Source organism: Lissotriton vulgaris, chromosome 2_1 (genome assembly GCF_964263255.1).
Source record: "Lissotriton vulgaris chromosome 2_1, aLisVul1.2, whole genome shotgun sequence".
NCBI lineage: Eukaryota > Metazoa > Chordata > Amphibia > Caudata > Salamandridae > Lissotriton > Lissotriton vulgaris.
This window is the reverse complement of record NC_141687.1, coordinates 1686652150-1686674467: the sequence shown is the minus strand read 5'-3', so window position 1 is coordinate 1686674467 and position 22318 is coordinate 1686652150. Positions and strand designations below refer to the sequence as shown.

The 22318-nt window shown below is 48.6% G+C and overlaps 1 protein-coding gene across 3 annotated transcripts in view; it reads left to right on the top strand.

The window, feature by feature from the left end:
• Positions 1-22318, top strand: part of CNKSR1 (connector enhancer of kinase suppressor of Ras 1) — a 344769-nt gene that overhangs the window by 178790 nt on the left and 143661 nt on the right. For all 3 annotated transcript variants that reach the window (XM_086957647.1, XM_086957646.1, XM_086957648.1), the window contains one exon: positions 6611-6783. In XM_086957647.1, the coding sequence (XP_086813773.1) occupies positions 6611-6783 (173 nt within the window). The remainder of the gene's footprint in view (positions 1-6610; positions 6784-22318) is intronic.

The following is a 22318-nucleotide window of genomic DNA, read 5'->3' as shown; positions in this document are numbered from 1 at the left end:
TTGAAGATGGGAAAATCAGAGCTTTGCATTAAACTGAGGCTCCCGTTCTTTACCTCTGTCAATTTCCTAATGTACCCCTCTGCTGAAAGTAACTGTTCGAGGCATGTGTGCTGTAGATACACATGCTTGGCACGCTCTTGCCATCTAGTGTTTGGTCCAGATGTTTGCAAGTTGTTTTTCTTCTAAGAAGCCTTTCCTAGTCACAAAGTAAGGTGACTCCTCCTTTCTGTGATAGTGTCCCTTGGTATCGACTCAATTGTTAAGATTTGTTTTCCACCATCTGGTTCGGACTTGTATTGCTGCGCACCAGTTTAAAACAGTTCTTTGGGTTGCCTTCGACGCGCAATCCTCCCTACCCGTTGATGGTATTGTTTCCATACGCGTTTCAGATTTCTCCCCGTATCGTTTAGGCATCGTAATAGACTTTTGATCGAAAAGCTTTGTGGATGGCCTTCGAGACATAACTGCGCCCGGTCAGCTATCCGTCGATGGATCGATCTCCGTTTAAATTCTGTCCTCTGTGCCATGCGAAGTATCCACGCACTGACTCACTCAAGCCTTGCAACTGTTGCTAGTCTCTGGAGCACAAGGAGAAAAACTGCCACGCTTACAGACTGTTTCGATCGAAAGACTCTTCTCGATCGATGGGCTCAACGTTGAGAGATGCAGCGCCAAAGCATCAAACACGCCCGACATCTTCAGTGAAGACTCCAGCCAAGAAGACATTGAGGCATCAGTGGCAGAGGAGGAAGAAGCCTTCTCCAAACAAGACTCAGACTTGGAGCTATAGATAGACTTCGATGCCGAAGAACTGCATCGGGGATAAGGTGACATGAGTACCGTAGACCCCTTGCCCGTGCAAACTCTGAAAAAACACAAGACTTTGGCACCCCCTCTGCCTCCTGACCAAGGTTGGCACAGAGACATTTCCGATGGCCCTCCTCTGGGACCCGGCACTGAAACTAACGGTCAAGCCTTCCGGTTCCAAGCACAAGTCCTGCTCGGTGCCAAAATCCTTCGCGCCAAAAGCAAAGCAGCCTTCGGAGCCAAAACCTGCTGTGCCAAAAGGCCAGCCTCCGTCGGCATCAAAAACTTCAGCGCTGAAGCACAGAGACCCCTTTGGATCCGAAATTGGACACTATTCCATTAACGCCCAATCCGGAGCAAGAGGTTGCTTATTAACCCTGACACCAGGCATATTCACGTAAAGCCACCTCAGATAGGCAAGCTTCAAGAAGAGGACACTTACAAAATCCCCTTGAAGAGAAAGTCTGCAGCTACAAGTCTTTTTCATATACTATCGCCTCCACCTCCAGCACTTCCGTCACCACCTGAGAGTCTTTTGCAAATGACACCTCAGAATTCTCCTCAATCTCATCATGACGATGATGCAGATGATGGAGGGATGAATATTCCAAAAGACCCATGGACATATTACACACTGGATCCCCCAAGTGATACTGATCCTGACCTTTACCCAGCCAAACCATCTCCTCCAGACGACAGTGCATCACACCAGTAACTCATTGCCAGTGCTGCTCATTACCACGGGGCAGAACGCAACAAAGAATCAATATTAGAAGATTTTTCATGGCATTGGCAACTACACACAGGTCATCAGTCACTTCCAATGTTAAGGCCATGGTGCGACATGCTGATGAGATTTTGCAAGATCCAGTCAAAGCCCGCATCTTAACACCTAGAGTGGACAAAAAATATAAGGCCTCTACCACAGGTCCAATTTTTATCAAAGGACAAGTGCCATTGGATTCCCTCCTCATATTGAATGCTCTTAAGAGAGCAAATTCTCAAACATCAGGGGATGCTCCTCCACCAAATAAAGAGTCTAAACTAATTGACGCTTCTGGCAAGCTTGTAGCTGCTCAGGCTGCAAATCAATGGCGCATTGCGAATACCCAAGGTCTATTAGCCAGATATGACAGAGCAAACTGGGACGAAATTGAACAATTGCTCCAATATCTCCCAGATCAGCCTAAGGCTGAAGCCCAAGACTCTGTGAATGAGGGTAAGCTAATTTCTAATTCCTCTATTTGGTGTGCTCTAGATGCTGCAGACGCCGCAGCTAGAGAGTAACACCAGCATCCTGCTCTGGAGACACGCTTGGTTAAGGATTTCAGGTTTTAAACCGGATTTCCAACAATCCATCCTTAACCCCTTCAGCGCGGCGCGAATTTTCGCGCTGTGCTGAAGGTTCTAAGGTTCTAACGGGCTCATGACGCAACGGTTCCGTCATCAGCACAGCTCACCCGTAGCTGATGACGGAACCGTTCTGTCATCAGCATGGAAGGGGTTAAAACACCATTTGATAAGGGTCACCTATTTGGTCCTAAAGTTGACCAGGCCTTAGAAAAGGTGAAAAAGGACACTGAAGTTGCTAAATCTATGGGAGCACTTTAGACTGCTTCTACAGATAAGGGTCAAAGACCACATCCCTATATTAAAATACCTTGGCTTACAAAGGTAACAATCAGTCCCCTCCCTCCAGAGTTTTTTTTCCGAGGACGTTATAGAGGCAACAACTTCAAGGGTAGGCGTAAGGCTAACACCCCATTAACACTCCTCCCCCAACAAACAGTGACTTTCCCACGCATCCCTAAGATCATACCACACCTGTCTGGGGAAGACATCAGTAATTCCTCCCCATTTGCCGGTCTATTACATCAGACAAATGGTTGCTTGGAATTATCCAACATGGTTATTGCCTAGAGCTTACCAAAAATCCCCCAAAACGTTCCACCTCGCTCTCCCAAGTCCTCTCCAGAACACATACATTTGCTAAAACAAGAGGTCCAGTCCTTTTTACTAAAACAAGCAATTGAGCCAGTTCCAAAAGAGTACCAGGGTGCAGGAGTTTACTCTTTGTTCTTTCTCATCCCCAAAAAGGACATTTCCCTAATGCCTATTCTAGATCTGAGAGAGCTAAACCATTACATACTGTCAAAGCATTTTCACATGGTTACACGTCAACTAGTACTCCCACTTTTACAAACAGCAGACTTTGTCTACTCTAGATTTGAAAGACTCATATTTTCATGTGCTAATTCATCCAGCTCATCGCAAATACCTGAGATTTATGATAGCAGGCTAGCACTACAAGTTCAAAGTACTTCCCTTCGGAGTGACTGCAACACCCAGAGTTTTTACCAAATGCCTGCCAGTAGTCGCTGCTCATCTCGGAAGACAACAAATTCACGTCCTCCCCTACCAAGACGACTGGCTCATCAAAGCCAGCTCTCACCAAAACTGTCAGCAGCACACACAGATCACAATAGATCTACTTCATTGATTGGACTTCACCATCAATGCACAAAAGTGTCACCTGCATCCCTCATAGATGCAGTCTTATCTAGGAGCCCCTCTAGTCAGTCAATTCTCTAGCCTTTCTCAATGTAGCCAGAATACACAATATTCAGGCTACCATTCAGCAGTTTCTGCCCGACCAGCAATTACCAGCTAGAGTGTTCATGCAGCTACTGGGAATGATGGTGTCTTGCATAGCAATTGTACCCCATGCAAGGCTTCACATGCTCCCCTACAAGAGTGCTTAGCATGTCTGTGAAATCCTTCACAGGGTCTATTAACCGATCTAGTGTTACTAGACGGCCGTACACATTGTTCTCTGCAGTGGTGAAACCCACAAAACTTATCAGGCCGGCCTTTCATCAACCCTGTTCCACAGATAGTGCTCATAGCAGACAGATCTTGAATAGGTTGGGGGCTCACCAAAAAGATCACACAATAAAAGGCATGTGGAGCAGCAACAAACAGAAAACTCTCCACATAAACTATCTAGAGCTCTTAGCTGTGAAACTCCTCTCATTGCGAACATTGTCCTTGTCCAGACGGACAACATGACCGCAATGTACTACCTGCAGAAGCAAGATGAGACACACTCACCAATTGTCAACATAAGCTCCAGCCATTTGGAACTTGGATCCATCACAAGATTTATCTTCTGGCAGAACATCTGCCAGGAGTAAATAATCAAATTGCCGATCTCCTCAGTAGAAGGCAACACATTCGCGAGTGGGAACTTCACCCCCAAGTTCTCCTTCTGTACTTCCAACAGTATGGATTCCCACATATAGACCTATTCGCTACAGCCGAAAATGCAAAATGCCCAAACTTCGGCTCCAGGCATTCACATCCGCGATCAAAGGGCAATCCTCTATGAATAAACTGATCAGGGATATTTGCCTACGCTTTACTGCCTCTCTCGCTCATTCCATGGGTGATTCGGAAGCTGACATACATCCTTCACACTAATTCTGGTGGCTCCCACATGGGCTCGTCAACCATGGTACACTACCCTTTTGGAGCTGTCCACTAGTTCCACATCAAAAACTGCACCTGAACTCCAGTCTCCTCCAACAGAACCATGGACAAATCCGACCTCCAAATCCCAAAGAACTGAATTTAGCGATCAAGTTCAGAGTTTTGTTACTCAAATTTACCACCAGGCAGTATGAATATTCTAAAAGAAACAAGAAAGCCTACCACCAGAGCGTGCTATGCTGCAGAATGAAAAAGATTTGTTGTATATTGCAACACCAGCAAAATCAATCCATTAGATTCTTCTGTAAAAAACATTGTTTGTTACATTTACAACTAACAGGACTGGCTTATACATCTATTGGTTTGCACCTTGCAGCTATGGCTGCATAATTACAAAATAGGAGACATCTTTCACTATTCAAAGTTCCAGTAATTAAAGCCTTCATGGAAGGATTAGAAAGGGTAATACCACCAAGGATACCGCCTGCCCCAGTATGGAATCACATTGTCCTCACGAGGCTCATGGGTCCAACTTTTGAACCATTACACAAATGCCCTTTACAGTTCTTCTCATGGAACATAGCTTTCCTCATTGCTATCACATCACTGAGGAGAGTTGGCGAGCTACAGGCATTAACGATAGAAGAACCTTTCTTTCAGCTACACAAAGACAGTATAGTTCTCCATACCAACCCCAGATTCCTTACCAAAGTAAATTCTGCTTTTCATATAAACAAATCAGTTGAGTTACCAGTTTTCTTTTCTCACCCTGATTCCATAGCAGAACGCGCTCTTCACACACTTGACATTAAAAGACCATTATCATACTACATAGATAGGACAAAGGACTTTCACAAAACAAATGTTTGTAGCATTTGCTCAACCTCCTAAATGCATTCCTATCTTTAAATCTGGTATTGCGAGATGGATTGTTAAATGCATCCAAACATGCTATGCTAAAGCCAATAGGACTTAAACAATACCCCCTAAAGCACATTCCACTCGCAAAATAGGGGCTTCTGTGGCGTTTTCTAGGAAACATCCATCTAGCTGACCTATGTAAAGCAGCTACATGGTCTCCACCACACACATTTATTAAACAATATTGTATAAATTTGTTCGCACCACAACAGCCTAATGTAGGGCAAGCAATACTTAAAACACTGTTCCAAACAACTGCAACATCTACAGGTTAGCTACCGCTTTGGGAGTATACTGCTTTATAGTCTATGCAAAGCATGTGTATCTACAGCACACTTGCTTTGAACGGATGAAACTTACCCAGCAAGCATCTGTTCTTGTCTTGTAGAGATGAGGATTCACATGTGCCATCCCCCTCCCTGGGTACAAGTAGTTGTTACAGTTCTTAGTTATATATTTATACACATGGACATCTCTATACCACCCTTACTTACTCCAATCTCAGCCTCTTACAGGGAAACAATTGAACAGTGGAGTTGATGCCCATGCGCATTATCACCGAAAAGAGAAATCACCTTACCTCGTGATTAGGAAAGACTTTTTCGAAGAAAAACAACTTGCAAACATCCGGACCCTACACTAGATGGCAGGAGTATGCAAAGCATGTGAATCTACAGCTCTACATTCCAAGAACAGATGCTTACCGGGTAAGTACCATTATCCTTACTCCTTGTGCTGCAAATCTATGTCAGATAACATTGAAGATTTCCTATGAACTGTGACCTAATCCTTGATCCCACTGTGGTATTAAATATTAACTCTCCCTTCCCTCAGTCCTCAATGTAATGTAAGAAAAATACCTGGACTTCCCCTCCCTCACATTAGTACCCACTTGCAACACATGGCTCTGCCCTTACCATATGTTGTCAATTTCATAATCCTCACAATGATAAAGCCTGTGCCGCCATATCATAAGAATCCCTTACGCCCGTCTTGCACTGGGTCTCCGATTTATACCCATCTTGGAAATCCCTCATCCTTCTCCAGATTATATCATCTCAGGCCCACCATTTTCCAAATGTTTATCCCCGACCCCCCCCCCCCCCCCCCTCATTAAAGTTCTGATAGTAGTGCTTCTTGCACTAGATCATTGAGAAGTGCATCCTTACTTATTATCCTATTTGCCGCTTCCATTCCCTTCACTGACTAACATCTGAACTACCTGTACTCCTTTTCCTGCGGTTCATGTGCTAGTTTTCATGTTGTACTGTTAAGGTCAACATAGTCTGGCCCAGGCCCTCACCTCTGCTGATTGCTCCCTGGTCAACAGTGCATACCAATTGCTTAGCCTTGTAAGGCATCTTTACTCCTCTTTGCTCCTCCTGCCTTGCAGGTGTGGCAACCCGGCTGAGTCGACGCCGTGTTTCCTGTAAAGACCTAGGCCAAGCTGACTGTGATGGATGGCTCTGGAAGAAGAAAGAGAATCCTGGGTTCATGTCCCAGCGCTGGAAACGATGCTGGTGCCACCTTACTGGAAACTCCTTGTATTGGTACAACCATCCCCACGTGAGTCTGTAGCACCATTTTCCCACCATGCATAAATGTTCTATCAAGTGCTTATCTTCCAATGTAGGTTTTGTAATATTGGGACTGTTCCTAGTGTTAGTGGATTTATTACTTTCTTTTGATGAACCTTTCCTTGGATTTTATCCATATTTGTGCAAAAAGTGGTGTTGCATTGCATATACATTTGTTGTGAATGCTAGCTTTTGTTCCTATTCTGAACTTCGTTGTAAATATTCTTGAAAAAGGGGCAAATTACGCTGGTTCTATTGTATGGAGTATTCAAAGGATTTGTTGTTGACACTGTGATTGCCTCATTTGGATTGCTGCATGTGTTAGTCTTTGTTCAGAGCCCGTATTATACATTTTGCCCCGGGGGCACAACCGGCATGTATGCCCGCTTTTAGCATCCCAGAGGCCCAAAGGTATTACAGAAGGGGCCGCATTTGGAAGTGCGTCCCTAGCTGTAATAGCGACCGCCCTGGCACACATGTTGTGCTATCACTATCATGAGCGAACGTTCCATCATTTCCATGGGAGTGTGGCACCATGCAAATGAGGGACTCACTTTCTGTCTGAGCCCGCAGTTTATTGCCGACGTGGATGCAGAGGCACACATGCCAGAAGAAGGTGGCACACTTTCAGTGTGCCTCCTAAACGCAGCCCTCTGGGGGACAGAAAAGGGGCTCCATGGACCTCTCAGATACCCCCCTGCATGAGGTTGCAGCGATTTCCAAAGCATGGTGGATTGTGAAATGTATTCAAATTTGCTTCTTAAAGTCAATGGAACTTCAACAGTTCCACATGCACATTCTACTAGACAGAAAGGTGCTACAGTGACATTCTTTGGTAAGACCCCTTTAGCTGATATTTGTAAAGCAGCTACTTGGTCGAAAACACTCACTTTCACTAAACACTATTGTGTAGATGTCCAGGCAAGTCGGCAATCTCGTGTGGGATAGACAATCCAATGGACACTATTGCAAACATCTGCACCATCTGATGCCTAGAGCCACTGCGAGAGGAGTACTGCTTTCAAGTCTCTGCATAGCATGTGTATCTGCAGCTAACAAACGCCACAAATGGAGTGTTACTTACCTTATAAGCATCTATCTGTAGCATGTAGTGCTGCAGAGTCATATGCACCCCACCGCCTCCCCGGATGGCATATGCCGGTATCAGATTGACATGTATTATCCCCTTAAGCGCTGCCGTCGGCCAGCGGTCGTCACGAGCGCTACCTCCCCAGTGCTGCGCACGACCGTTGGCCGATGGGCCAGTGCTCGTTATTCGAACGTTCAGCACTGGGTGCTGAACGTTCGAAGCAGCCAAGGTGTTAAACATTATATAAATATTTACATATTTTAAGTTTATTACACACATTCATTCTTAAATAATATATTCACTAGCTCCATTCTTACTCACGATTATGGTGGGAAAAAATGAACAGTGGAGCCATTGAACATGCACATTCTCTCGAAGGGGAAGAGTCTTAATATCACATCAACAATAAAAAGACTTCTTCAAGAAAAGCAAGTTGATGAGTCCTAACCAACACTAAATGGTAGGAGTATGCATAGCATGAGAATCTGCAGCACTTCACGCTATGAATAAATGCTTACAAGGTAAGTAATATACTCCTTATACTTTGTGCCAGCATTGATGGGGGAGACTTTTCTACAGCTTTTTACCCCCAGAGGTGTCAGGAGGCTCTTCCCTGGACCGGAAACAAGCTTCCGAGGACCGGTTTCTGGCATTCCAGCTGTCTTCAGCCCGGCTTGCTTGAATCCAGTGGCAAAGTGAGCAAGGGACTCACATCTGAGCATACCCTACCACACTTATGGCGGCCAGAAGCGGTACAAAAGGGGGGTGGTGATGGACGGAGCATATAGCCATGTCTGAACTGGGGTGGCAGAGTGGGCTAAAGAACGGTGATGGATTAAACCCAGATCTTTTGACTGGGTGTGAGTGTTTGATTGATTTAGATGCTCCGTCCATCACCACCCCCTTTTGTACAACTTTTTAAATACACTGCATCCTGCCATAAGGGCTGTTTAGGGACTACTCTAAGGGTGACCTATATATATATATATATATTTGAAAAGGTTTAGGCTTATCAAAAGTTTTATTTTGCCAGGTAGAAATGGCATTTTAAAACTGCAGTGACAGGCTTGAGACGTGTTTGAAAAGCGACTAAAGTTGGTGGCATAGTAGATGCTGCTTGCCCTCTAGTAGCATTTAATTTACGGTGCGCATAGTCCTATGTCCATCAACAACAAGATCAGCAAAAATAGAGGAGTAAGGCAAATAGTTTGCAGGAAGACCACCGTAAGGCTGACTGGTCTAACGTGTATCTTCTAGTAAATCCAGCTTCAGTGAATGTCCTGCTCTAGGGCCCTTGATGTCCATGCCCATGACAAAGGCAACACATGTTTCTCAGATACCACATTTAGATTAACTTACTTCCGGTATTCGACCTTAAATAGAGCCTTATCTCAGACGTGGGTCCCTTGCTCACTTTGCCACTGGATTCAAGCTAGCTTGGCTGATGACGGCTGATTAGCCAGAAACCGGTCCCAGGATGCTTGTTTCCGGTCCAGGGAAGACATGGCTTGGCAGTTGAGCTAGACTGTTCCCATGAGGAATAGGGTCAGACTGATTTGCATATGGCCATATCTGAACTGGGGTGGCGGAGTGAGCTAAAGAATGGTGATGGATTATACCCAGATCAGTTGACTGGGGTTGAGTGCTTGCAATGTTCAACACTCTGTCCATCATCCCCTTTGGTTTAGCTCCAGGGCATGCATCAGCCCTTATAGACCGCCAAAGAGGCCTCAACAGTCAGCACTGGCCACTGCACTTGAGCCATCCGGACTACGAAAGACCACATTGCCTCTAGAACAGCCTGGAGACCCTGAATTTGAATCTCGATGTAGCAACTCCTCACCTCAGCCCCACAGTCTACACAGCCCATGTTTGAACCAAGTAGACTCCAAAGGCAGCCCTGATACCAAACTTGGCCTTGATGCCAAGTGAACCAACACCAGCAGAAGACTAAAGCGAGCAGGTTAATGGCTCTGGTCACATTATAGCATGTCTAACTCCACTGGTCAACCTCACATGAAAAAATATTAACTCACTATTGAGGACGTGTTAGACCTGGCATCATTGGCGTGAGTCTCCCTTCCATTTTGTCGTATTGCCTCTTCTGTTTTTGATATGTTTTTGCTAGTTATATGCTTCGGGCACTGTGCCACTGCTATTCAGTGCCACAGTGCGAGTGCTCCCTATGTTAAATTGATGTACTAATAAGTGACTCCATGATTGGGTTATTTGATTTACTTGTCAGACCCAAGTACAGTGCACCATGCGTGCCCAGGGCTTGTAAATTAAATGCTGCAGGTGGGCTTGCAGCAATGGTTATGCCACCCGCAGAAGCAGCTTGTAAAGTGTGTCTCAGGCTTGCAATTGCAAGGTCTGTGTGCAGTCTGTGACTGCCATGTCAACTTGGCCAGTTCACCCACTTGCCAGTCCCTAAACCTTCCCTTTGCTTCATATCAGACAAACCTATGGTAGGCCCAAGGGCAGGGTGCATTGTAAGTATAAGGTAGGACATGCCCTCGTGTGTGTAGCCTGTCCTAATAGTGTATTACAGCCATTTTCGTTTTTCACTTTTGCAAGGCTTCCTGTTCTCTATAGGCCAGAATGGGCAGTTAGATTATTACAGCTTATAATCCTAACTGACTCAGGGAACGTAGTAGAAAGTGGAATTTAATATGCCTAAACTCAGAATTATAAAATACATATTTTAGTAAAGTTGGCTTTAATATTCTGTGTTTGAAAATACCACTTTTAGAAAGTAGGTATTTTCTTGTCAAACTATCCAAAGCCTTACTCTGCTAGTTTGTGTATTTATTGTCTGGAGTTTGAGTGACAGGGTTGGGGGATTCCAAGAGACAGAATGAGTCAGCCCAGTGGTGAATAGGGAGATCTGCATCTAGATGGGAGGGAGGAGTTGCACCTGGGACCTGAATAGGGCTGTGCTTTCCCTCCACAATGCTGGCTCCACCTCCTGTGGGGCGTCTGATGTTTCTCCCCTGCACTGTGAAAGGAACGAAGGAGCCCTGTAAACAGAGTGCTCGGCAACTGGTTTGGACTAGGCAGAGGCCTCTCTGCCTTCAGAGAACAAAGGATTTTGGGGTATAAATATTGGTACTCTGACCCAAGAACTTTAGATTACTTATGGGGAAAAAGAAACCTTTTGCCAAGGATAAAAACCAAGGAAGCTGCACGAGTTTGGACTGCCCCTCTGCCAGTGTGCTCTTTGCTGGGTTGGCCTGCAGTAGTTTCTTTAATGCCAAGGAAAAGGAGAAGAAACTTTGCAAGGACTTTCATCATCTACAGAATATTCTCCAGGGCTTGAATTTGTTCTTGCCTCCTGCTGAAGTCTCAGGGACAAAAGACTTAATCTCCAGCTCCCCTCTGAATTTCCTTGCTGGGAATTCTAACTGCAGAAGCCTGCGTGTTGCTGGAAGCACAATGCAAGGAGAAGAAGCAGCTGAAATCGTTGCACCGCCGGAGAAGCGTGCCGCCGCCGCATCTCCCAGAAAGCGTGTCTTCGTCGAAAGCTGCCTGCTGACGCATCACTGGAGAAGCGTGACTCCATCGAAAGAGTCGCCATCGCATCGCCGGAGATGCGTGTCGCAGGGCCTGTCGCTGCTCCAAAATACAGTCGGCGTCGCAAGGCTGCCAGGGCGCCTACGCATCGTCATCGTCATCGCAGCGTCTTTGCATCGTCTCATCAAGGGTGCCATCTTCTCGCATCGCACCAGGATTATCGCATTGCATCAAGGCAATCAATTGCATCTTGCGCATCGCAACTGGACCACAGGCTGAGAACCTACGCATCATCCCCGCACCGGTAAGGATCACGACGCATCCCGTACTCTGCGCAAGCATTGAGGCACGACGCATCATCTTCCTCGGATCACGAAATGGACACATCTCCCCTTTTGAGAGCCTTTTGTTCATTTTGCGTTACGCATCCAGGTACTTTGATGAGAACTTTGTCGCACTTATCACCAACTTGAACTAAGTAACGTTTACCATCTTTTTTTTTTTTTTTGGTGTTCAAACTGCTTTATTGCATAAGTAGGAGATTACACTGCTATGTATGCCAACAACCCGGGGGCCGGCAGCTATAACTAACACAGGATAAAAGAGCGATAGTGGTAAACACAGCCTTAGTACCGGCATCCCAGAGGCCCGGCGGCGATAAAACCATGCTGAAATAAAAGGAAATGCGAGGACATGCGGCAGAGGGGGGAAAGGCAAGGGAGAGGATAGGACGGGGGGAGGGGGGAGAGGAGAGGGAGAGAGAAAAAGGACCAGAGAATAAGAGGAGGGGGAGGATGACGGGGAGGACGGGGGGGGGAGGGGAGGCGTACATAATTCAGGATCAACAGCAGTAGAACAGTTTTTTTTTCATTATTTTCTCCCCAATTCTTACCAACCCGGAACAGTTAGCAAGCAAGAAAAAAAAAAAAAAAAAGAAAAGAAGAAAGGGCCTTGTGCACACACCTGAGTGAGGTAAGAACAAAAGCACGATACAGTGTGGCTGCTCACGGAATGACATTCATAGGTCGTGACATGGGACATTGGTGGTGGTCGTGGTATCCGTTGGACATGTACAATAGTAGGATAAGGGTCATGTGCTGTTTCTCAATGAGGCGATAGTCTTGAGGAAAAGATGGGAGCGCAGGGTGCATTGGGAAGTGGAAAATCAGCTATTCATGCTACATGACGTGTCGGCATAAGCAGTATAGCAAGGGGAAGACACATGGCAGATCGTGGAGTCAGAGTATACGAGCAACAGGAGCTTAGGTCTCTCAAGCATCTGGGGAGAGGGCCCGGTTGGTCACTCCCCAGCAGTCAAGTCGAGGTATTGTCTCCGTCATCCTGACTCAGCAGGTAGGAAACCAGTGGATCCCAAATGTCTTTGGGCCTGCTCGGGAGTGGTAAGAGTTCCGAATAGGTGACGTGTTGGACCTGGCAGTAAGTCATATCTGAGAGCCAGTCCTTGAACTTAGGTGCCTTGCCACGGCCCCAGCGACATGCCACACGTCGTTTAGCCAGGAGTAAGGCAATGTCAATGAATTTTCTGTTTGGTTTCGGAAAGTGCGGCGTGTGTCCCAGCAGAGTGATAAGCGGTTCCGCTTCTACAGTAACCTTGGTCATCGCGGTGAGGGCCTCGGTCACCTGCAGCCAGTATGCCTGTACGGCCGGGCACTCCCAAGCAAGATGCAAGAAGCCCGCATGTTCAGCTCGACAGCGTTCACATCTGTCCGTGTCGGCAGGATGGAACCTGAGTTTTTTGACCGGGGTGTAATAGAGCCGTTGGAGGAACCTATAGTGGATCATCCTAAGCCTGCTACTTGCTGGTATCCTGGCTGTCAGGGTGCAGCAGTATTGCCACTGTTCATCAGTGAGCGTAGTAAGCAAGTCTGCATTCTAGGACGCCCTAGCGCCTGCCTCAAAAGGGGCAATATCTGACCTAAGCCGGCGGTACAAGCCAGAGACCAGGTGTGCCCCATCTTGCGAGCTTAGCAAGAAGTGTAGAGGGTACAGGAGGTCCGGCTCATGGGGATAATCTGGAAGGATACCCTTCATCCCCTGTCGGAGGCGCAGGTAGTAAAAGACGTCGAGTGGGGAATGTTCATAAGTGGCAAAGAAGATTTCCATGGATTTGAAGACTTTATTCGCGAAAAGATCACCCCAGGTGACAATATGCAGCCGGTCGCAAAGCCGCTGGAAGCCACGTTCCTGTAGGAGCGCGAGCGAGGGGTGGAATGTCAGAGGGAGAAGGGGAGAGTAAGGGAAGGAGTCGGAGAGTCTCCCGGCCAGGCGACGCCAAGCGTCTAGGGTGCAGGAGACTGACGTGTTCGGGGTCTGAATCATCGACTCTGGACAAAAGAGTAGGCCATTGAGCGGTATAGGATGTACTATCCAGTCCTCCACCGCGAGTTGTGGCATGAAGGGCGTGGGAACCATCTAATGAAATGCATAGTGAGCTTGCGCACAGAAGTAGTTGGCTTCACGGTCACGGACATCAAATCCTCCGGCCTCGTAGGGCAATATCAGTGTAGACCATTTTAGCCGCGGGACCTTGCCCCCCCAGAATTATCGGCAGAGCTCCGACTTCAGGGTCTTAAAGAAGAAAGCACCCGGGTAATACGGGATGTTGAGAAAGAGGTAGAGAAAGCGGGGCAGCACAACCATCTTGATGAGGGAAGCCCTACCAGCCGTGGAGAGCGGCAGTGTGATCCAACAGTCGACTGCGGCAGTAAGGGAAGTGATCGCCACTCCGTAATTGGAGCGAAGGGTCTCTTCCCGATCTCGCGAGATTTGTGTGCCTAGGTACCGAAGGTCTGAACGGCACCATTTGAGAGGGTAGTCAAGGGGAAAGTCAACAATAGAGTCGGTAAGAGGAAAGAACTGGGACTTGGACCAATTGATGTGTATCCCCGACATGCCCCCAAAAGCCACAAATTCTCTCAATAAAGGGTTGAGGTGAAGTTGAGGATATTTAACATAGTGATGTCGTCTGCATAGAGTGAGACATCTATTTGGCGCTGCAGGCACTGTACGGCACTCTCCCGATGTAGCTGACAGAGCCGACACGCCAGAGGTTCAACCGCAATCGCAAAAAGAAGGGGGGACAGAGGACACCCCTGACGCGTACCCCTCGTGACGCCTATCGGATGAGAGAGACGTCCATTGATCAGAACTCTTGCCGTCAGGCGTGTGTAGAGGAGCTGTATCCAGGAGAGGAATAGCTTGGGGAAACCCATACTCGACAGCACTGAAAATAAGTAGGGCCATTCGACCGAATGTTTTGGAAGCATCTAGAAAGACAGCAGCGACTGGGAGGTCAGGATGAACCGCGCGGAGGAGCGAAAATAAGGTGCGTAGGTTATGAGAAGTGGAGCGACCGGGAACGAACCCCAATTGGTCTGGCAGTACAATTCTGGTCATGAGCAGGGATAGCCTAGTGGCTAGGACCTTGGCTAAGATCTTTGCGTCACAATTCAGGAGGGAAAGAGGGCGGTAGGAGCCATAAGATCCAGGATCGTTACCAGGTTTAAGGAGGGAGGTGATAACTACTTCGCGCATAGTGCCTGGGAGGATGCCATCGGCAAGCGATTCCTCGTATACTTCACGAAGGACCGGGGCCATGATGTCGATATATGTTTTATAAAATTCGGCCGGAATACCGTCCAGCCCGGGCGCCTTGCCATTTTTAAGGGACATAATGGATTCCCGAATTTCGTCCAATTCAAACGGAGCAGCCAAGAAAGCCCTGTCCCCATCACTAAGCCAACAGAGGGCTACATCACTCAGATAGTCAGCGTAGGGCATCTCGGCTGTGGCGTTGGTGGTGTAAAGAGTGTGGTAGTGTGAAGTGAAGGTGGCAAGTAGCGCTTCGGTATCCCTAACCGTGTGGCCCTGATCGTCGATGAGTTCTAGAATGGCATTGCGATCATGGGGGACCCGCGTTAAAGCAGCAAGAGCCCTACATGGGCGGCCTCCCTCACAGTAGCTCCGAGCCTGCCAGTGTTTCCCCTTGAATTTCGCCTCCCTGTCAGCTTCCTCCTCATATTTGATCAATGTGACCCTGAACTCAGCACGTAATGCAGGGTCATCCTCAGCCACCATACGAGTCTCCAATGATCGCAGCTCCCCATGCAGCCTACGGATAGTGGCCTGTATGTCCCGGAGGACCCCGAAGCTCTTAGCTATACAATACCCCCTGACAGTTACCTTAAAAGCCTCCCAGATATGTTCCACCGAATCGACCGATCCCTTGTTCCTCGGAAAGAAATCCATGATTTCCTCCTCCAGCTCAGAACGGAACAAGGCATCCAAAAGAGCCGCTGGTTGTAGGCGCCAATGAGGTCTAGGGCAGTCCCACCCAGGTAGGCCAGTGTGCATCAGGACAGGGCTATGATCAGAGTACGTCCTAGGCAGGTGTGTAACTGTCGACACTCCAGGCACAACTCCAGGGGTGACAAGGAAGTAGTCTAGCCGTGCCCAAGTGCCAGTCTGTGATGTGAAGTGTGTTCCCTCCCGTCTTGCCGGCTGTAGGGACCGCCAAATGTCTACTAGGGCCCCTTCAGTGACAATGCCCTCGAGTGCTTCCCTCGCCTTGGGTTTATAGTGGGCAGCCCCATCCGCTCTGTCCATGCTGGGCACCAATGCCAAGTTGAAATCCCCACCCCAGATGATGTGGCGGGAGCCCACGTCAAGGATTTTACCCCAAAGAGCAGTGAAGAAAGCGGGCGAGTCTACGTTAGGGGCATAGCAATTAACAAAGGTGACTGTGTCGTGGCCCATTCGTCCCCAAAGTAAGGCGTAACGACCACCCCTATCGGCCAGTTCCCCGCACTTGTGAAACGGGACAGTGCTCCGGAGTAGGATTGCAACCCCCCTGGCATACGTGGAATAGGAGGAGAAGGTTCGGGTGTGAGCCCATTTACATGCAAAGGTGGCCCGTACTTGCGATGACAAGTGCGTTTCTTGGAGCATGGCTACATGTACATGTCTGGTAAGGTATGCAAGAACATCACGACATTTCCTAGCGTTATTGAGCCCACGGACATTCCACGACATACAATGTATCTGCATTGCAGACCCTAAGACCGCCATTTAGTGTAGTGTAAGGAGACATCACTTCTCGAGCAGAGTGAGGCAGCCATTCCGATATGACTCGATTCCATGTGAGCAACATGAGAGGACATAGTGCAAAACAACTTGCGCTGTGTAGACCTCCTCCCCCACCCCCCAACAAACCCACCCCCCCACCCACTACAGCGTCCCAAACTCGCCTGCAGCCATCCAATCCCCCCCTCAGACCCTTCCCCCCCACCCCCTTCCCCAACATCCAATTCTAACATAGCAACAGTCAACGTGGGGTACACCCGATGGGGTAACGACATCAAGGGCGCACAACCGCTGTACCCGCCAGTGGCCTCCAACTATACCGCCCTCGGTGGAGGCCGAGGCTAGGCAAGCGGATCCTGGTATACATTACCACAGAAGCGTCCAAACACCGCCATGTCCTGTTGAAGAGGCATTCGCTTCAGAGCACGTAGGGTAAACAGGCAGCAAACCTGCACTAGGTAGTCGAATGCTTAGTTCAGGTAAGCGTTCATGGTCAATGTTCGTTCTCAGCAGCGGAAGGATCATCATACCCTGAGTCAGCAGCAGCAGCATGATCGCCTCCTCTGGCCCTGCGGAGTGATTTCAAGTAGTCTTCTGCTTTTTGGGGGTTTGTGAAGAAACGTTGCTTCCCCTGGTGCGTGATGCGCGGTTTCGCTGGATAGAGTAGGGCATAGTCCAGTTGCGCTTCGCGTAACTTTTTCTTCACGTGGAGAAATTTACGTCTTTCCTCCTGCACCATGGGGGTAAAATCCGGATAGATAGAAAAAGTGACGCCATCGTACTGGAGGGATCGCTGAGTGCGGGCAGCTCTCAGTGCCACATCTCGATCGCGGTAATTCAGCAATTTAGCGATGATTGACCTGGGTGGCAAGCCAGGTTTAGGGACAGGCGCAAGCGACCGGTGTGCCCGCTCAACTATGAACTGTGGAGATAAGGCATCCTCGCCTATGGACCCCTTGAGGATTTTCTCGACGTAGAGCTCCATCCTGCCCGTGTTGGTGGACTCCGGAACACCCGTGACGCGAATGTTGTTGCGTCGGCTACGGGCTTCCAAATCCTCATTCTTTGCTGCTATAATCCTGAGAATATTGGCCATGTGGGCTAGTTGAGTGGTATGAGTGGGAGTAACATAGTCTGTATCGGAGATACGTTGCTCCGTGGCCGTGAGTCGTTCCTCATGCCGATCCACCTTATGTGCCAAGGCGTCAAGTCTAGCGGTTACACCATCAACCTTCTCCACCACGGTGGCAAACCCCTGTCGCATCTCCTGAAATAGATGGTGTAAGTCAAGGTCCTTGGCAGGAGAGGAAAGAGTGGAGGTGGAAGCGGCACCGGGGCTAGGGTCAGCAGGGACCGCCTTCGTGGATTTCTTGGCGCCGTCAAAGCTGATCTTCGTCTGGCGGTTCTCGGGCGGACCATCTTGGCTTGTCAGATCTGTGACACCACCCGTCCAGGTAACACCAATACAGCACCAGCCGGTATTGGTCAAGTAAGCAGGTCAAGGCACGTGGAGAAGGTCACTTCAAACACCGATGAGCAGAGGTGTCCAGCCGCGGTGTAGAAGGGCAATGCAGCATACGGGGTCTCAGTGGTTGCAAGCATGATAGTCCAGGCCGGAGGTTCAGGCCGTCTGGCTCGCGGTGCTGATGGAGCAGAAGCACCAACAGGCGCAGATAGGGCTGCCGCAGCGCGGGGGCTCCCCGGGGAGGTAGGTCCGGTGCAAGGTCAACGCATAGGGTAGTATATGTGACTCACGGGGCCCGCAGTGGGACGAGGGATCGTGTAACGTGGGCAGCAGGCGGGCCAGGTCGGTATGTAGGTCACTGCAGCAGAGTCCGTGTAGCAGTGGAGCTGCGTGCGTCCAGGGCCCCCACAAGCGCCCGGAGGGGACCAGGCCGACTGGCAGACACCGGGGCAAGAGCAGCCCAGCCCAAAAGCGATGCGGGTGCCCACAACCCTCTCTGGTCGCAGCAGGCAGCAGATGCAGGGCAATCGCGGGAGGAAGGATCCGCAGGGGGTGCGCCACTCACCGAGGTCGGGGCTGCGGCGGCAGTCTCCGGCAGCCGCCAGTGGTGGGCCTCCGCTCCGCCAGGCCGCGCAGCTCCTCGGGGGTGTCTCTCGTCCAGTCGTCCGATGCAGGCGCACCCAGCACCCGCCTGCAGTGGGGGACTAGTAGCTCGGCAGCGGTCCCCCAGATCACGGGTCAGTCGGGGCTCACAGCGGCAAACTCCGGGGCAGTCGAGGCCTAAGGCCGCATGGCGAGCACCGACCTCGCGTGGGCCTCACAGCCGGCCGCTTCAACCGGCAGCAACCAGGGCCCCTACCGGTCTGATTTCACAAGGCCAGGTCTCCGGCGATGACAGCCACACGAGCTCCGGGAGGATTGTAGGGGACTGTGTTGCGCTTCGAATGGCGGGAGCAGGGGCGATGTCAGACTTCTGTGGCAAAGGAGAATGGAGGATTAATGGCCAAGGTGCGGGAGCTGCAGCGTTAAGCAGCCATTCCGCGTGTGCGCCCTCTAGCGCCCCCAACGCTTACCATCTTTAAGTCAATCTTAAGTACAGTATTGTGGATTTTTGTCGTTTGTAGTCTTGTGTTAAGTCAATATAAAGAATACTTTTTTTATATAACCTGTGTTGTGTCCATCTGTAGTGTTTTCACTGTATTACGGTGTATATTCACAAATGCTTAACATACTGCCTCTGAGATAAGCCTGTCTGCTCGTGCCAAGCTACCAAGGGGGTGAGCAGAGTTATCCAGTAGTGTATTTCCCTTATCCTGACTTAGAAGCAAGGGTCCCTATTTGGACAAAGGTGTATACCATTGCCTCCTGTTAGATCTGGGGTTCTCTAGTTGGCAATCTTGTTGAAGCCCATTCCCAAAAAGACATAATCTAGGGACCCCATGTCACTACCTGCACTGCCGCATTCTGAGTCCCTATTCTCAGCACAGACAGTTCATGCAGATTCCGATCAGGATTCCCCTGCAGATCTGCCAGACCCTTATGAGGACCCAATAACCGTGGATGCCCAACACAATCTGGAACTGCCAGGCGGTTCAACTTTGGGGCGGTGTCTTATGAAGCCAGCCATCCTCAACTGATTTACTGTTGTATAGCAAGCAGTCATCCAGCGTGTGGCAGACCATCAGAAAGGCAAGCTTTAAATGGAATAAGAAGACTCAGTCAAAGCGAGAGTTGCATCACATAGCCTCGAAGTAGTACACATCGATGCTAGAAAACTCCATCTACATAAGGCTTTCATGAGGCTTTGTCCCATCCGATTCACTTATACTGAATATAACACTCATAAGGGCTTTCGCTCAGGATACACTGAACACCCCTCCAGCCGACAATGAAAGCAAATTGATGCTGCAGGCATGCAGTTAACAGTGGTGGCCACTACACAATGGTTCAGTCATCTCTATTGGGTTGCGTTCAATGTATTACAGATGCCACAGGAAGAAGATAGAGAAGTTAGTAAAGCTGTTTAGAAAATATGTGGAACAGAGATTATACAGGAAGGACAAATCATTTCTAATGCCACCATTCCGTGCACCCTTGACACAGCTGACGATGCTACCAGGGAAACAAACATCCGCATTCTCCTTCATACCTGGCTACAAGTACAACAGCATCTTGTCCGTGTTAAGTTCGAAAACACCTTGTCGGTACACAGGTGGATTCAAGGTACAAGATGTGGACATGGCAAAAGCCATGGGTTTACTCAAAACCCAGCCTCCAAAGTCAGTGTTTCTAAGCAGCAAGCATGCACACGAGCTAGGATAGAGGCAACACCCGCTCTACAAGCCACAGAAGCCCTTTCAGGAGAGTCTGTCATTCAAGTGATGCTCTAGAGGGGACCTCTGGAGCAATAGTTTCTGTAAAGGCAGAATTGCCCTAACCAGGAGCATCTCTGCCTCCAAGCAGTGACTACCTATTCATTTCCCCCGACCACTCAAGCACCCCCTGAAAGTGTTCAGTTTTACATTCCCCAGTGGAAGTAAATAATGTCAGACAAGTGGGTACTCTCCATTGTCCCCCCATGGCTACTACCTGGAGTTTCACACCCACCAAGTAATATTCCACCACACTAGCACTACAGCAGTCAAGATCACCAAAGGATGCTACAGAAACAAGTGCACACATTGTTCAAAAAATAGGAAGTCCTATCTGTTCCACCGCACCAGTGAGAACCAAAAATGTATTTCCCTGTATTTTCTCATTCCCCAAGAAAGACAGGCCATTTCAGCCAATAATCTACCTCTGACCACTCCAGCAATACATCTTTAGGGCACTTCCGGGCAATAACTCTTCCAGACTTCATTCCACTACTGTTTTGGGAAGTACATGGCAACCCTTGATTTCGAAGACACCTGCTCTCCCATTGTCATTCTCTTGGCACACCACAAGCACCTAAGGTTTGCGGAAGCCAAAAGCGTTATTAGTTCAGAAAAGTTTTACCATTTGGTGTCACAGTCTCTTGAGTGTTCACCACATATCTTCGGCACAACAGCATTTATGTAATTTCTTAACTGGAGTAGTGAGTCAAGCATCGGAGGATTGCAATGCCTCACTCAGATGCAACAATACTCTCAACTCCTCTGTACATTGGGGTTCCTATTCCGTGCCAAACTATCTCACCTTTTCCACCACCAGACACAATGGTTCTTGGAAGCCATTGTCAAAAGTGACCGGCAAAGCCTACACCTGAATCAAGAGTGCTGACATGTTAAATGCGGCTTCCTGTTCATCAGACTTTGTGTCTTCTAACAGTGAGAAAGATAATTTAACTGTTGCAGATTATTGCATCTCTGTATTGAGATGGGACTAAATGCTTGTATTCATATGCATCTTCTGCAAGAGTGTCCTGCGATGCAGTGGTTATAAATGACTGGTCATTAGGAGGATCCAGGGTGGGTGGAGCCCAGGGTGCAAACTGAAATAGTGGAACACCTAGAACGTGTTACGGACAAGTAATTTTTCGACCCCCTAGCCGCAACTGACCCTCAACTCAGACTTCATCCTCACAGGGAGTGAGGGAGTACACATGGGCTAGCACAAAATGCAGAGCCAATGTTTTCCAAGCCTAAAGGCCTGTGCATCAGCGTTCTCAAATGGAAGGCAGCTCAGTAAGTGCTCCACTAGGAGTTTACAGCTAGACCGTGCTCATTCATGCAGGCAACATTGCCACTACATACCATCTGCATAAACAAGGGGGCATACACTCACCAAGGCTTCCAAGCTGCAATGATTTTAGAGAGGAAGCAGCTAGGTGGGGGTCCTGGTTAGCAGGGCCCCAGCCAGACTAAAGTCGAGAAACAGTGAAACACCAGCAAAAAGTGGGGGTAACCATAGTAATCAGATCCTACTCTCCTACAAACACATTTCGAGAGCGAACAGCGACTTTGTGGGCCTGCTCAACAGACACATCATGCTGCACCAAGATTAGCTGCAACACCCCTTTCCCAGGGCACTTAACCTTGCGTTTAGGCACCTTAAGGTTTAGAGTTTATATAAAAATACATGTAAATATGGAAGAAGCACCAACAACTCACTCCAAGAGCATTTTGTATGACCAAATGTAAAAGAGATGTCTACTTTTGTAACAATCTTTGTTAGATGCCTTTGCAGGCAGACCTCGGCTCAAGACATCTCCCACATAAGGCAGGACAAGCTTACTACTCCACACTGTAGGAAAGTGCCCCTTCTTGACCTGGTCACCCCCACTTTTTGCCTAATAGCTGATGCAATTTTGACAGAAGTGCACTGGGTTCCTGCTAACCAGGTCCCCAATGCTAGATCTCTTTCCCTAAACTA